Source organism: Poromitra crassiceps (assembly GCF_964638095.1).
Source record: "Poromitra crassiceps genome assembly, chromosome: 19".
Classification (NCBI taxonomy): domain Eukaryota; kingdom Metazoa; phylum Chordata; class Actinopteri; order Beryciformes; family Melamphaidae; genus Poromitra; species Poromitra crassiceps.
Window position 1 is genome coordinate 2,785,344 of NC_139646.1, and position 14,334 is coordinate 2,799,677.

Below are 14,334 nucleotides of genomic sequence, written 5' to 3' on the forward strand. Positions count from 1 at the left end.
GGGGGGGGACAAGCTGTCAGCAAGAGAAGGGTATAGAGGTCCTGGCTCTTGTGTCTGGTGAAAACCTTTTATCTCCAAAAAATGACAACTTTTCAGGAACTAAAAAAAGGAAAAAAGAGATAAAAGAAAAGAAAAAAGACTTGATTTTAACTTGACTGCAATCCAGAGTTGATCCAATCCGGAGTTTATCCAGAGTTGTAATCCTTCAATTGATGGTTTGTCTCCAAAATGCCAACTTTTCAGAAACTAAGAAAATCAGCCTGGATTTTAGCTTGATGACCATGCCTTTTTTTTAAGTTAATTTAATTGGATTTTGAAAAGGTTTCAAGGGTTGTAGATTTTTTCAAGATTCAAGATTCAATACTTTACTGCCATATCAACAGAGTTGATTGGAGTTTGGCTTAGTGAGCTCACTTAAACACAAACACATAGAACAGGGTATATGCAGCAGGAATCCTGAAGTTGACTTCAATACCTTTTAAGACCATTTTTAAGAAATTTTCAATATATTTTATTTTTAAGACCTCAAGGTCACTTTTGCCACATCAGTGTAAATCACAAGTTTCATCACGATACGATATTACGGTATAGATTCTTTGGACAACGATACGATATTTGCTGACACCACATAGTCTGCAACAATACAATATCGATTCAATTCATTTTGATTTCATTTCATTTATTGAGTTTAAAATTACAGGGACAGCTCACATTAATAAACATTTCTGTAAATGCGCCAGTTTAGCCAGCTTGGCTAGTAATTCAGGGGTCTGTGATCGATATGAGACGATATATTAATACTTTTCAAGACCCCGTGGATACCCTGTAGAACCACTCACTTATAAAACACATAATAAATTGAAATAGTATAAAACAGATCGATGAATAACATCCAGCCATAAAATAATCATAAAAGCATAAATAATCGGTAGAATAAAATAAAGTGCAACACATAGGAACACCATGGTAAAACACTAGCACCTGTAAGGGAAGTAGCAGCAACATCAAACAACCCACTAGAGAAAGTGCTTCAAGTGCGTAAGTGCATAAAAAATGAAAACGAAAACGGGGAAAAATCAGCCTTATTGCACAGTTATTTTAAACCTAACGCGGCCTGCACTGCTAGAGTGCTAATGAGGTATGCTTCAGGATATGTGCTATTCTGGAATCTGGATGTTCTGCTCTTAACACTTCTAAGGTGTTTTTTGAGAAGGTAGATGATTCAAAAGGTTGTTAGCTGGGTGTGTGAGGTCCTTTAAAACTTCAAGGCAAAAAACCCTTCTCCGCCTATAAAAAGGGCCATGTGATCCTTCAGAAGCTTGAAGGAAAAAAGCTCTCGCACACCTAGGCTCAACAGGTGCGTCGGAGAAGAGAAGGGCAAAACCCGACACAGTACAAGAATAAACTCTCAAAAAATAAACACTGTCTCCACATGCAATTAAAAGTTGAATAAGTAAAAGAAAAAGAATAACGTTTCGGTCGTAAGACCTTCATCAGATTCCTCTACATCAGAGGAATCTGATGAAGGTCTTACGACCGAAACTTTATTCTTTTTATTTTATTTTTATGTTTTATTCTTGTGCGGGAGTTTATTCTTATCCTTCAGAAGCTGCAACATGAAAATGACCAAAAAGATACAAGGTTTTGACCTGACAGTGACAATATGGGAATCTACTCTAGACAGGGGTATGTATTTATGTGTGTGTGTGTGTGTGTGTGTGTGTGTGTGTGTGTGTGTGTGTGTGTGTGTGTGTGTGTGTGTGTGTGTGTGTGTGTGTGTGTGTGTGTGTGTGTGTGTGTGTGTGTGTGTGTGTGTGTGTGTGTACCTTGATTGGCTCCAGCAGCAGGCAGGAGCACAGGAGGCTGGCGAAACAGGAGATGAGCCACAACATGGCAACATTCTGACTGAAGCCATGGCCCGCCCACACCGATAAGCCATTGGCCAGACCGATCCCCGCCCAGCTCCCCCATAGGGCAGCACGTCCACACCAGGGAGGGAACCGTCTGGGGCGACACACGTCTGTCACAACTGAAAAAGGGCGGATAATGAAAAGTAATAAGAGCAAATCATGAAAAAAAGAGTGAAAGCACAAGGGAGGAGTTGACGCAACGTGACGGTGGCTGGCATTTGCATTTTAATTATCTCCTCTTCATAATGCCACATGCCTTAAGAAGATTATTCAAATATTCACAAGGGCAATCAAATCTAAGATCCTTTTCAAGTCCTCACCCACAAGGACCCCAAGGTCTATAGACTGAATAAAGTCTATAGGCTGAATAAAGTCACAGGCCCTCCAACAAAACAATCAAGATTCCTGCAGAACAAGTTGGATGTTGTAATATCTTGGGGCCAGAGCTGAGACAAGTTGTCCTTTTTAATTCTTGTTTTTTTCTGAAACCAATGGAATTTTGTTTTGCTCATTAAACATTAAAGCCACTGAAAAGAATGAAAGCAAAATGCGGTGTGGTGCTGCATCAAAACACAACTTAATAGTCTAGACACACAGCCAGTATTGGACTTACCCATTACGCATTTTTTACGCATTTTAATATAACTGCGCTTATTGCCCTTTACACTGAAATCTCCAAAAATGTGAAGTAATTCAGTTCCCCGTGTGCTTCTGCGCGAGTGATCAGAGTAATCAAATAGCACAGCAAAGCACCCTGGGTAACAGCTGTGCAGTTATAGGCATTTAGCACATTTTTCTCTACAGCGAATACTTTTGTCGTCTGTTTTCTGGCTGTCCTTTTAAGTCAGGAGAGCTGAGGTTTCGTGTTATTTGCAGTGGAAAGATTTATTGTACCAGCGCACAACTTGACAACAATGTTCTTGTCATTGTTTCACTCAGTAACATCAATGTAGTGAGAATACTTGAGTATTGTGTTGTTTACGTGTCAAATGAGAGGAGAACTCATTATGATTAAAACAATACAGGGGATGTGGATATACTTCAGGATTCAAACTGATATTTAGAGGACACTCATGCACGCACGCACGCACGCACACACACACCTGTATTGGAAGTGAAAGCGGTCTTAGGGGGCTCTCTTCTCACACATCCTGGCTGCAGAGGCTCATTCAGCTTCTGAAGGAGAATGACTTCCGTCTTATCTCCAAAGATGCTCGACCTGACAGACACACACGCAATGGAAACAATATATTCAGCCAGATCCAGAGAAAAAAGCCTTTGAAACCATTCAATTTCCTAAAATGACATGGAGAACTCTTTCAGATTTCAGTTCAGAGATCAAACTTACAGGTCAGCCATTTCACTTTCATCTGCCTGGGGAAAGAAGTTCTGCCCGTCTGCCAGGATGTGCTTGATCAGATCCTCATCTGGGAGAGAAGAATGAAAGAGTGTTTGACATGGACAGTCTGCATCTGTAATGTACAGTAGGCTAGCTCAGGGTTTTACAGAGGAAGCTGCGCAAGTGATCCTGAAAGCTGTAGTTCCTCGAATGGCCACTTGAGGCTGGACCCAAAACGGAGTTCTTCCCGTTCACCCCATGTTAAAGTGCCCCACTTTATAGCAGGATTAAGCATGTTTACAGCCTGGACCAAAACACAGTTTTGGTCTATAGCTATAGCTAATCATTTCACCTTTCATAACAACTGTAGGGGGGATTCATTTTGATCTAACTCGCCGGTTTAGAGTAAAATAGGATAGAATAGACTATGTCTGCCTGTCCAGGGATTGCGCAGCTTGCCGATTACAGACCAATAGTAGGTGGAGCTGCTCTGGGAAACCCACCATCTGGTGCCGTCTTGCGCGAGCTGTGCAAGGACCCCAAGATGGCGACAGACAACACCAGGCTTCCAAACATGAGTCCAAAAAACAATGGGTGGCTACATCCACTTTATTTACAGTCAATGGTAATGTATTCATGTACTACTTAAATGACGACCTACCTGCACAATAGTTGCAAGCCAACTGCTGGTTTCAACATGTGATCTGTGTGACAATATGTGAGCAGTACAGTCCAACAGCTGTGTTTACCTGAAGAGGTGAAATACTTGTTGCGCTGGCCAGTCCCTTCCTCGTCGTCGGGGTTAAAGGTCATGTCTACACCTAGGTGCCTGCTCCCCTGACCCCTCTTCAGCCTAGGCAGCCCTGCCCCAAGCCCCGCCCCTCCCACCACAGACACATCGCTCAGCAGCTCCGGCCAATCCCGTTCCTCCGTGTCTTCCTGCTCAGCCATGCCCCAACTCTCAACACTGCAAAGATGGGAAAGATTTCAGCAAATGACTCCAAATGAATGAATGAATGCACATGACATTTATATTAATGACAGAACAAATCTGTATTTACACAAGGTATTACTCAAGGTATGCGGTCAGCTCTAGGCTTGACTCAGGGAAGAGGACGCCCCTGCCTTGCATAGTCCCGTGGGCTGCGCCATTTAAACAACCAGGCAATTCTCATGATTGGGCATGGGACACAAGCTCAGGCTTGATCACCCTGTAGCTGGCCACCTTAGATGAGGGTGTCTAGTGTTGAAAGGCCAAAACTCCCCATGATTCAAAGGTACACTACTGATGATGTGTCCCGAAATTTACATCCTTCCCATGTCTGAGATACAGCTCCCATGCCACTCTCAACATCAAGGCAAACCTCATGTGTGTACCATCTATTGGCACAACGGACAGTATAACATCACGTCCCGTGTTTTATGATTCTTACACAAACACTGAGTTTTTCCATATTTCTCTACCAACTTCTTCTTCTTCCCTCTTCCACGTTTCCGAACACCTTTCTCTTTATTTCTTTATACTTCTTATCCTACCCCCTCTCTCTCGTCTCCCCTCTTCCTCTGACAGCTGCCAATTTTATGCGTAACTTACAACTATTGCCATGGCAACAGGATAGCTCACCTTTTGGTTGATGGAGTAGGTAAATCCACATTGGTCTCTTCTGAGTTGGTCTGAGAGAGAGAGAGAGAGAGAGAGAGAGAGAGAGAGAGAGAGAGAGAGAGAGAGAGAGGGAGAGAGAGAGAGAGAGGGAGAGAGAGAGAGAGAGAGAGAGAGAGAGAGAATACAGAGGGAGAATACAGATAGAACATACAGACATAGACTAATTAGCTCACCAGGGCAGAGCATTACATTTAAAAAAAAAATCTTCACACTGCCTTACTTGCTGTTCCTTTCTTTTCTTAAACGTGCCAGAAGGCCCTGTATCTAACTTAGCACTCAAAAGGTCACACAAATCATGGAGCTCATTTTGCTTTAATTCCATGGATAAGGAAACAAAAAAAAGTGTCAATTAAAGTAAGGCCATGTCCACACGGAGACGGAAGCGATCTTCTTTTTTTGTCCAATATTAAAATATTCCAGAATTGCATGTTGTATTAAAAATAAATATTATTTCTATCTAATACGTTTAGCCTGATTTTGTTTGTGTTATTGTAAAAACGTAGCCGCCGCTAAGCCTTCTGGGAAATATCCGATGAAGGGAGGGGAGGGGTGGATGGGAAGAGTCAGCTGTGGAGCCCTGAGGATGTTGTAGGCTACACGCTGTTCTCCGTGTCCACTTGTTGCTGACGGTGGTAATAGAGGAGCATTATATTTTGCTGCAAGAGCCCTAACAGGCTCAGTAGCTGCTGTAGCACCAATGCTAGTGCACTGTGCCATTGTTGCTGGCGGAGAGAGGTGGGGCTATGGCGTCATCGGTTCAGGAAAGATGCGTATGGGTTGTAAACACGGAAATGCAAGGGTGGCGTCTTCATATTTATTCACTCTGGGACCCGGTTTCAAAAATTAGCGTATACTCCCAGAACGTATAGTCCCAGAACGTATACTCCCAGAACGCTGGTTCCGTCTGGACGAAACGTCTATACGACAAAAAACCTTAGCGGATACACCTAAACTCGTCTGCGTGTGGACATGGCCTAAGTAAACTATGAGCTGTAAAGCACATCACATTGATGGCACAAATCAACTTTGATTAAAATGGCGGTGGACATTTCCCATAATGACAATACCTCGCCGTTGTAGAAGAGGAAGGAACTTCCTGTCAGGGAGTTGTCCAGGAAGTCATCAATCTCCACAGACTCCTGGTCCACCTGTGGGGGCACCTGCTCCACGGACACACACTAGTGTGCACACACACACACGCACACACGCACACACACACACACGCACACACACACACACACGCACGCACGCACACACACACACACACAGCTGTTATTTTCACATACGGGCTCTGTGAGGCACTGAGACCTTGATCATGTGCTTGTTGCTGGTGGCGGTCACCTTGCTGCGGCTCATTCTGAAGAGTGTGAAGACGAGCAGGTAGAGAGGGTAGACTAGCAGACAGCTGACCACACCTGCTGCCACCGTCTCTCCACTCAGTGATGAAAGGCCAGACACAGCCCTCGGGCTGCAGCACAGGAAGCCATTAAAATATGCACGGTAAGTTGGACAGTTGGTAAGTTGGACAGTCACAAACACAGCTGGACAGAAACAAGACAAGAAACACACACACAGACACACACACACACACACACACACACACACACACACACACACACACACACACACACACACACACACACACACACACACACACACGCTGCCGTACCTGTATCTCCTGTCCACCACAGTGCTATACCACAGTGCGTTGGCCAATAGACAGAGCTGAAGTAACACGGCGCAGCACGTTGCCCTCTGCAGGCGGGTAAAGGGACTGCGCGTAGGCCTTTCCCATAGCGACAGCCACAGGTGACTCTCGCACACTGCCCTCTGCAGCTCACACACCAGGAGGCGGGGCAACCGGCGCAGCACGGCCTCGTCTGCAGCGTGCAGGGAACATGGAGGCATTAAGAGTGGACAGAGAGACAGTGGGTCTGTCTGAAACTCAAGTGAGCTTCCTATCACCTAGCTACCTAACTAGATACTTGATTAATTAGGTAACTAATTTTAATATAGGTGGATGAAAAATAATCCGTTTCAGACGTCCTCATGCTTGAAGGTAGCATTGCACGCGACAGGTCGCACTGGTGCCGTTTCCATTGAATATACAAGATTTTTTCTGACCAAGATTGATCAAGTTGAATCCCAAAGCATTTGGCAATAAATTTGTATAAAACGGCATGGCTGGGGGCTGTTTTCTCTAACGTTATACTACTTTTATAATCCAGAAAGGTCGAGGCTTCACAGGCTACCGTGAACACTTTTAATTTGAAGGTGAAAAAGGGAAATGGTGATGAACTGATAGAATTGACAGACCAGTGTCAATAGGCTCGTTTGAGATGAGCAAATTCTGCGCAGATTCGACCAGCGCCTTGCTTGCCCCGTTGCATGATGGTTAGAAAGTTGTCCGACTTGCTCCGTCCTGCCCGACTGCGTGAGTCACGTGACTCTCGCGAGAGCGAGGCGGGCGCAGATTTGGAGCGAGGCGCCGCAGTTGCTCCCCACCAACTGCGCCCGACTGCGGCTGACAGAGGATGACGAGAAACGCATCAAGCTGAGCGCCCATTGGTTCAACACAGGTGCATCACAAACCCACAGTGAAGTGTAGAAACTTCAATTTTATATCTATTCCAAGCTGTCACTCCATATTTTACATAAATACCACCTGTAATGCCTACATTAAAATTAAAATAAGGAATCTGAAGGGCTATGTTATTTGAGCAGTGAGTGTGGGTGGCGCTAATGCATGTTTTAATTTGTTTACAAACCGCTGTTAAACAAAACTGTAGAAGAAGAAAAGCAGCAGTGAGTGTGCCGTCGGGGGTGTTCGACTTGTTGACGCCTCGCCTGACTGTGCTCGCCTGCTCTCGTCTGCTTTCCAGGCGAGGCGGCAGTCATCTCAAACGAGCCTAATTCAATCTACGAATACACCATTTCCCCTTTCCGCCTTCAAATTAAAAGCGTAAAATCCAGCGAACGAAAATGTTACAAACGCTACAAATGGGAAGTAATGACAGCTTATCATTTAATAAAGCACAGTTAAAACGAACTCCACTTACACTTGAAGGTTTGCAATGGTGCTATCATCCTGGCTGTGTAGTCCTGCTTTGGGGCGGGCGGAGCGAGTTCTCTAACGTTAGTTATATTAGCAACCTAACTAGTGGCTGCTGTCCAGAACACCGTCAGGTAAGATGCTTCCTACTATTGTTCAAAAGTGAATTTCCTGACACTGTACAAACATCTGACTGCACTAAATTTAAGTAAAGGCTTGACGTTATTGACTATTCTAGAATAAAAACGAAAAGAAAGTGAAATATGTTTGTTATTCTAGCCAACATTGTTTCACTTTTTTCTGATGCGGTCGGCTTTGTGGGCGTCGCCATTAGGGGCTCGCTTCGTTCTTCTTCGTCGGTTGTAAGGGTCGCAAGGTATCATGGGATACCCTAACCCACCAAAGTGTGCATGGTATGGTTCCTCGAAAATTATCCATAACCAGGTACCTAGAAAGGTTGCAAATTCAGTGAACTTATGTATCAAACTGGTGTCAGACAGCCTAAGGCCTTGGCCACACTGATCCGTCAGAAAATGGACAGAATTATTGAACGGACAGATGTCTGTCCGATGAGAACTGAGTCTACGTCAAACCCCTCGCCGAAAGCGCCAGGGCTGCTCCGCGGCCAGCGAGCCTGCCTGCACAGCCTGCGTGCAGCTCCTTGGAAATGTGACTCGATGCAAATGACATGAACAGCGCGAGTATAATATAATGTAGATCATGTGCAGATAACTGGAGAGAAGTACATGCACTACATTCTCCCCTTGGACTAACTTCTAGTCACTGAAATCCTAGTGAAATCACACAATTTTACTCATTTAGCTGGGGAATCCCTTATAGCCTCGTTCACCGCCTCGGCCATCTTCTATGAAAAGTTGAAACAAATCTCGGAACGCCTCCTCTCGAGACCTCGACTCTGATTGGCTAAACGGACAGTGACTGTCCGACCATCCGACCATCCAATACGTCCGTCCAGAAAAAGTTCATCCCTCTTCAACTTTCTGTCCATCAAAACGTATGCAAATTTTCTGGATACGTACGCTTCTGAGTACTCCACGGACAGTCGGACAGTTGTCATTGAAAATGAATGGAAGTGAACAGAGAAATGAACGCACACGGACAGACACCACGGATCAGTGTGGCCAAGGCCTAATTACAACTTCTTACCTAGAAATGCCACCTATAAAGCTCGTTCACTTGAGAATCAGACAGGCCCAATGATTAACTCTGGATGGTTACAATCTGAAGATAAACGTGCCTTGCCTTGAATAGGACACTTAGATTGTCCACAGTTTCTTACCTGAGGCCTCCACCTCAATCTCCACCCGCCCATCAGTCTTCTCATTGTCTACCGACAGCCACTCCTCAACCAGGAAGTAGTAGCTGCTTCCTGTCTGCAGGTCTTTGACCAAGACGTACTGCAGCATCCATGCTGGGGACAGACCTGCAGGTGGAGGTTCATGAGCTAGTAAGTTCTGTGCTATAGTAGTTGTAACAAATAATGGGTATAGCAATAGTTAGTTTACTAAGTTTCCGTTACTAAGTGCAAGTGAATACAAATTGGACTACAAACTGGTGTGTGTGTGTTTATACCCTTGTTGTCGTGCCAAATTCTTAGTTTCCACACGCTGCCCAGGCTGGTATCTGTGGCAATATGAAAAATGTCAAGGGCATTGCGCACAAAGGCTCCTCTGCTGTCTAGGTGGCGGTGTCCACTGCGGCTCTCGCGCCCGTACAAATTGATTCCCACATGGGCCGTGGTGCCTGGAGAGAGAGAGGCGGTTGGAGAAACAATCACTATGAGTCAACTTTTGAACCTGGCACCACCTGTTCTGTGGCGTATTTACAGTTACTACCCGCTACCAGGTGCCTTTTGACCCGTTAACCAAACGCCTAACTGCACGCTGTCTCACAATGACGCTCTCCCTTGACCATGTGACCTGAACTCACCTGCCCCTCGACTCCAGCCGGTCTTGACTTGGACCTCGTACTTGAAGAGTCCGTCTCGACCACAGAGTGGAACCACACCCGCCCGGCGCAGATCCAACTGGTCCAACTTGTGTAAAATGGCCGCAGCCACAGCGTAGCATAGCAGACCCAACACACACACCAACAGCACGACCAGGCTTGGGGCACCAGAACGCTCCTGAGGGAGAGAAGGGGAATGGTTAGATGATGGTGTGTGTCTGTGTTTGGATAAAAAAAAAAAAAAAAAAAGCCCATAACACTTGCAAACAGTGTGTGTGTGTGTGTGTGTGTGTGTGTGTGTGTGTGTGTGTGTGTGTGTGTGTGTGTGTGTGTGTGTTGGGGGCATAAGCAGTGAAGTGTGTGTTTCAGTGTGGCACTGACCGGCACTATGAAGCTGACGCAGTCGGCCGGTACAAACAGGTCTGCGGCGAAGGCCGTGAGGTGTCTGGTGCGGCAGACCGCTCTGCTCGCGTTGGTCTCTGCCAGTGGCACCATGCCGTCTGTCCGCCACTGCTTCTCACTCTCACTGAAGTACTGGCACAGAGAGGCAAACACGCCCACGTCCAAGCGCACGCCCACAGGCCGGGAGGCGGGGCTACAGGCCGTGGTCACATTGATGAAGTAGTCCAGCGTGGTGTCATAGGACCTGTGGAAGCACCGGACAGAGGTGACATTTTGGATTGTTACTGTAAAGACCCATGAACTCATTGTGGTAGTGATCAGTGTCCACAATTTGACATTAATGTCCAGAAAACTCACCACAAAGCAATTTCATCATTCCCATAAACCTATGGAGCAACTTAAGACTCCTTGCGTATTTAGTTATATCCTATTATTCCATTGCGATGGATGAAAGCGGCACTTACTCGGGAGACAGGAAGAAGGTGTACTTCCTGTGATCAAGATCCCGCCCCCTGGTCATACTGAGTGTGATGTGTTTCCTCTCTGTGCAGTTGAACTCATTGGGTTGTTCGTGGGAATGGAGGTAGGCCGTGATGTACGGCTCCTCCTTGTCCTCTCCTGTTTTACCTCCCTCTAAGTTGTCTGGAGGAGGAAAGGGGAAAAGGCAGAGTAGACATTCTGCTTATTTATATGAGCTTCATAGAGGATAAGACAAACTTTTATTGATCCCTGTGGGAAAACTGGGTTAAGGAAAAAAATGCAGGAACATGCTATATCTCCAAATGGCCAAATCAGAATCCCATGCTATTCATTCATGATTAATCTGGTGATGATGAGAGAGGGCGAGAGTTTTACCCTGTAGAGCGGTGAAGTTGAGCTGGACAAACAGCCCAGCCTGCCGGTTGCTGTTCCTGGCGCTGACCCTGACGACGACAGAGTCACAGTGGCTGATGTTGACGGCGCCGGCCGTGGGGACCCCTCCCGTCCCGGAGCCCTCGAGGCGCGCTGCTTCTGCAGCCCCGCCGGCGCTCCCGTTGTTGATCGCCACGGTGATGGCTTGACTGTCGTCCAGCCCGGCGATCGGGATCTGAGTGCCGTTCTCCGTGCGGAATTCCATGGATGCCACTTCGGTGGAGACGGTGTAGTTGGCCACGTAGTTGAAGGGGAACGGGTTTGGCTCCACCTGGGGAGAGAGAGGAGGGGGGAACATGATCATCAGAGAGAGAGAGAGAGCAGTGTGTGGAAGACAGATCATTATATGTGATGGAAGAGTGTGACTGGTGGCTATTGACCAAAAGGGAAAAGTAGAGACCACATTGCTCTCATTTGTCAGATATCTGTGTGTGTCTGATAAGACACTGTGGCGCCAGGACCTTCAGTCTGACTGGCAGGCTCTTTGACAGGCATCACCAGAGACAGCCTCTGACTGACGGGCATCACCAGAGACAGCCTCTGACTGACAGGCATCACCAGAGACAGCCTCTGACTGACAGGCTCTTTGACGGGCATCACCAGAGACAGCCTCTAACTGACAGGCTCTTTGACAGGCATCACCAGAGACAGCCTCTGACTGACAGGCTCTTTGACAGGCATCACCAGAGAAGGCTCAAAAGAATGCATTCCTGTCAGACTGAGTAGTTTGTCGTTGCAGCTCTGCCAGATGTTTGTGGTTGCAGCTCTGCCAGATGTTTCCCACTGTACCTGAAACAGCAGCTGCATGATGCTGTTTCCTGAGGAAGCTCGGCCCAGACTGCTGTTGAAAGCTCTCGGGATGGAGAACCGCTCGCACTCTACAATATAGCAAAGAATAGAATGGATGGAATTAAAACACCAATGTCAACTGTTATAATTCACACATATTTTTCCCCACACAGTATAAAACATGAAGGCACTCTGCTGAAACACTGGACAGTTCTCCAACTTCGGGGGGGGGGGGCTAAAAACCGCTAATCATCTACTGGCATAAATCCATGAAGCAAAACATACATACCGACAGTACATACAGTGCATTGCTCATACACATCTATGACCCATACACAGACCCACCTGGGCTGATGTTGCCATGGTAGCAGAGCAGGCTCTGGGGGTCAGCCAGCTTCCCGGTGGCGGCGATCTCGGCTCCGCGCAGCACCAGCGGCTCCTCGTTGAGCACGCGGGCGTGCATCAGGATCAGCATGAGCACAGAGGACAGGCTGTAGGCCTTGGCCGCCACGCGCAGAGGGTGTGGCTCCAGGGAGGAGGGGGAGGGGGCTAAGGGGGCGCCTCCTCCTTGATCCTCGCCAGAGGAGGACGAGAAGGAGGAGGAGGAGGAGGAGGAGGGGGACTCCAGGTAGGGGGGCTGGAGGTAAGCCTGGGAGGCTGACTGGCTGACCTGGTGGATCAGGTCACCTGGAGGGAGGAAGAGGGAGGAGACAAGGAGGGACAAGAAGAGAGGGGGAGAAAAGTTATATTTTGAGCGATGTTGTTCATTGCCCCAGACTTTCCCCCCAGAGTGCATGAAAACTATGTGTGTTATGAGAACACATATCCTGCTGAGACCCGGCAGATTCCCCCCCGCCCTCAAGTCTCTTCCCAAAAATTCAATGAATACATTTTTTTATCCAATGCCCGTTGTAGTTGCACATTAGAGCTGTGCATCTTCACTGATCTCACGATTCGATTCGATTCGATTATACGATGCATCTTAAATCGATGCATCACTTTTTCCGCAATACATGATTTATTTTTTCTCCCTTTCTTTTTTCTCACTGTGTGGCTACTTTTAAAATAAAAGTGCATTTAGAATTGCATTGTATTATGATCCATAATTAAAATAAACAACTGCATGTACTTACATTCTATTTTATTTGATTATAAAAAATAAAATAAAAATAAAAAGTTAAATAATCGATTTTTGATATTTGTTAATCGATTCAGAATCGTCCTATTAAGCATCGCGATGCATCTCTGAATCGATTATTTTCGGCAGCTCTATTGCACATCCTTTCTCAGCTCATGTGAAAAAACCTACTACAGTGGTTGTCAACTGGTGGGTGGCTCTTTGTGTTGTTTTCCTTACCCATGATGTTGAGGATGTTGTCAGCGATCTCAGTGGGAGTGACTGTTCCCTGCTTGGTGTCAGTCTGCAGAATCTCCAGCATGGACTCCAGCTTGTTCAGAGTGCTGTTCTGACATTCCTCACAGATGTACTCTGCCGCCTGAAAAATACACACACACACACACGCACACGCACACGCACACGCACACGCACACGCACACACACACCCACACACACACACACACACACACACACACACACACACACACACACACACCATATGGAATACTGTTACTTGCTTGCTTGCTTGTGTTTGTTTGTTCTGTTATTTCTATGTTCTCCTTGCCTCCTTTCCTTACCACCTCCCCTCTCCCCCTGCTCACCGTGCACTGTGCCAGAGCAGCGGACGTCTGTTGGATGTCATTCACCGTGTTCAGGTCCAGTGCAGTCAGGGCTCTGGTGATGTCACTGCGAACACTGACCCGGTAACGCCGCTCATCAAACGGCAACGCCGCCGACTTCTCATACTGGAGGAGAGAATTTCAGATGTGAATATATCTCGTTACACACACACATACAGTACGTCCATGGACACAAACACAATGATGTACACGCACACACACACACACACACACACACACACACACACACACACACACACACACACACACACACACACACAGACACACACACGTTTTAAAGAGTGTGAGAATAGTGGGTGAAGCCGTTTGCAGAAACTGCAATGATCAGATAAATATCACAAGCTGGAAAGAGCACTGTGCAACTACTGCAACTATCTGCTATCTGCTGCGGAACAGCGCACACCTGTGTGCTGTGTAAGCCTGTCTGGTCTCACGTGCTATGAGACTGGAAGACAATAGGCTAGGACCTAGTTCCTCATTGCGCGGCTCGCGAGACGATGGCGGCTCTCGAAGCTTTAGTTGGCGGCTCTAAGAAATTGCA

The 14,334-nt window shown here is 46.6% G+C and overlaps 1 protein-coding gene across 1 annotated transcript in view; it reads right to left on the reverse strand.

The window, feature by feature from the left end:
- pkd1a (polycystic kidney disease 1a) overlaps positions 1 to 14,334 on the reverse strand; it is a gene marked incomplete at both ends in the record, with an annotated part of 133,359 nt that overhangs the window by 19,523 nt on the left and 99,502 nt on the right. Inside the window, 18 exons of the mRNA XM_083655271.1 lie at positions 1,827 to 2,029; positions 3,014 to 3,129; positions 3,259 to 3,337; positions 3,999 to 4,216; positions 4,874 to 4,923; positions 5,980 to 6,090; positions 6,254 to 6,380; positions 6,582 to 6,792; positions 9,265 to 9,408; positions 9,558 to 9,728; positions 9,915 to 10,110; positions 10,314 to 10,578; positions 10,799 to 10,976; positions 11,190 to 11,517; positions 12,036 to 12,124; positions 12,381 to 12,722; positions 13,393 to 13,531; positions 13,755 to 13,898. Of these exons, the coding sequence (XP_083511397.1) occupies positions 1,827 to 2,029; positions 3,014 to 3,129; positions 3,259 to 3,337; positions 3,999 to 4,216; positions 4,874 to 4,923; positions 5,980 to 6,090; positions 6,254 to 6,380; positions 6,582 to 6,792; positions 9,265 to 9,408; positions 9,558 to 9,728; positions 9,915 to 10,110; positions 10,314 to 10,578; positions 10,799 to 10,976; positions 11,190 to 11,517; positions 12,036 to 12,124; positions 12,381 to 12,722; positions 13,393 to 13,531; positions 13,755 to 13,898 (3,111 nt within the window). The remainder of the gene's footprint in view (positions 1 to 1,826; positions 2,030 to 3,013; positions 3,130 to 3,258; positions 3,338 to 3,998; positions 4,217 to 4,873; positions 4,924 to 5,979; positions 6,091 to 6,253; positions 6,381 to 6,581; positions 6,793 to 9,264; positions 9,409 to 9,557; positions 9,729 to 9,914; positions 10,111 to 10,313; positions 10,579 to 10,798; positions 10,977 to 11,189; positions 11,518 to 12,035; positions 12,125 to 12,380; positions 12,723 to 13,392; positions 13,532 to 13,754; positions 13,899 to 14,334) is intronic.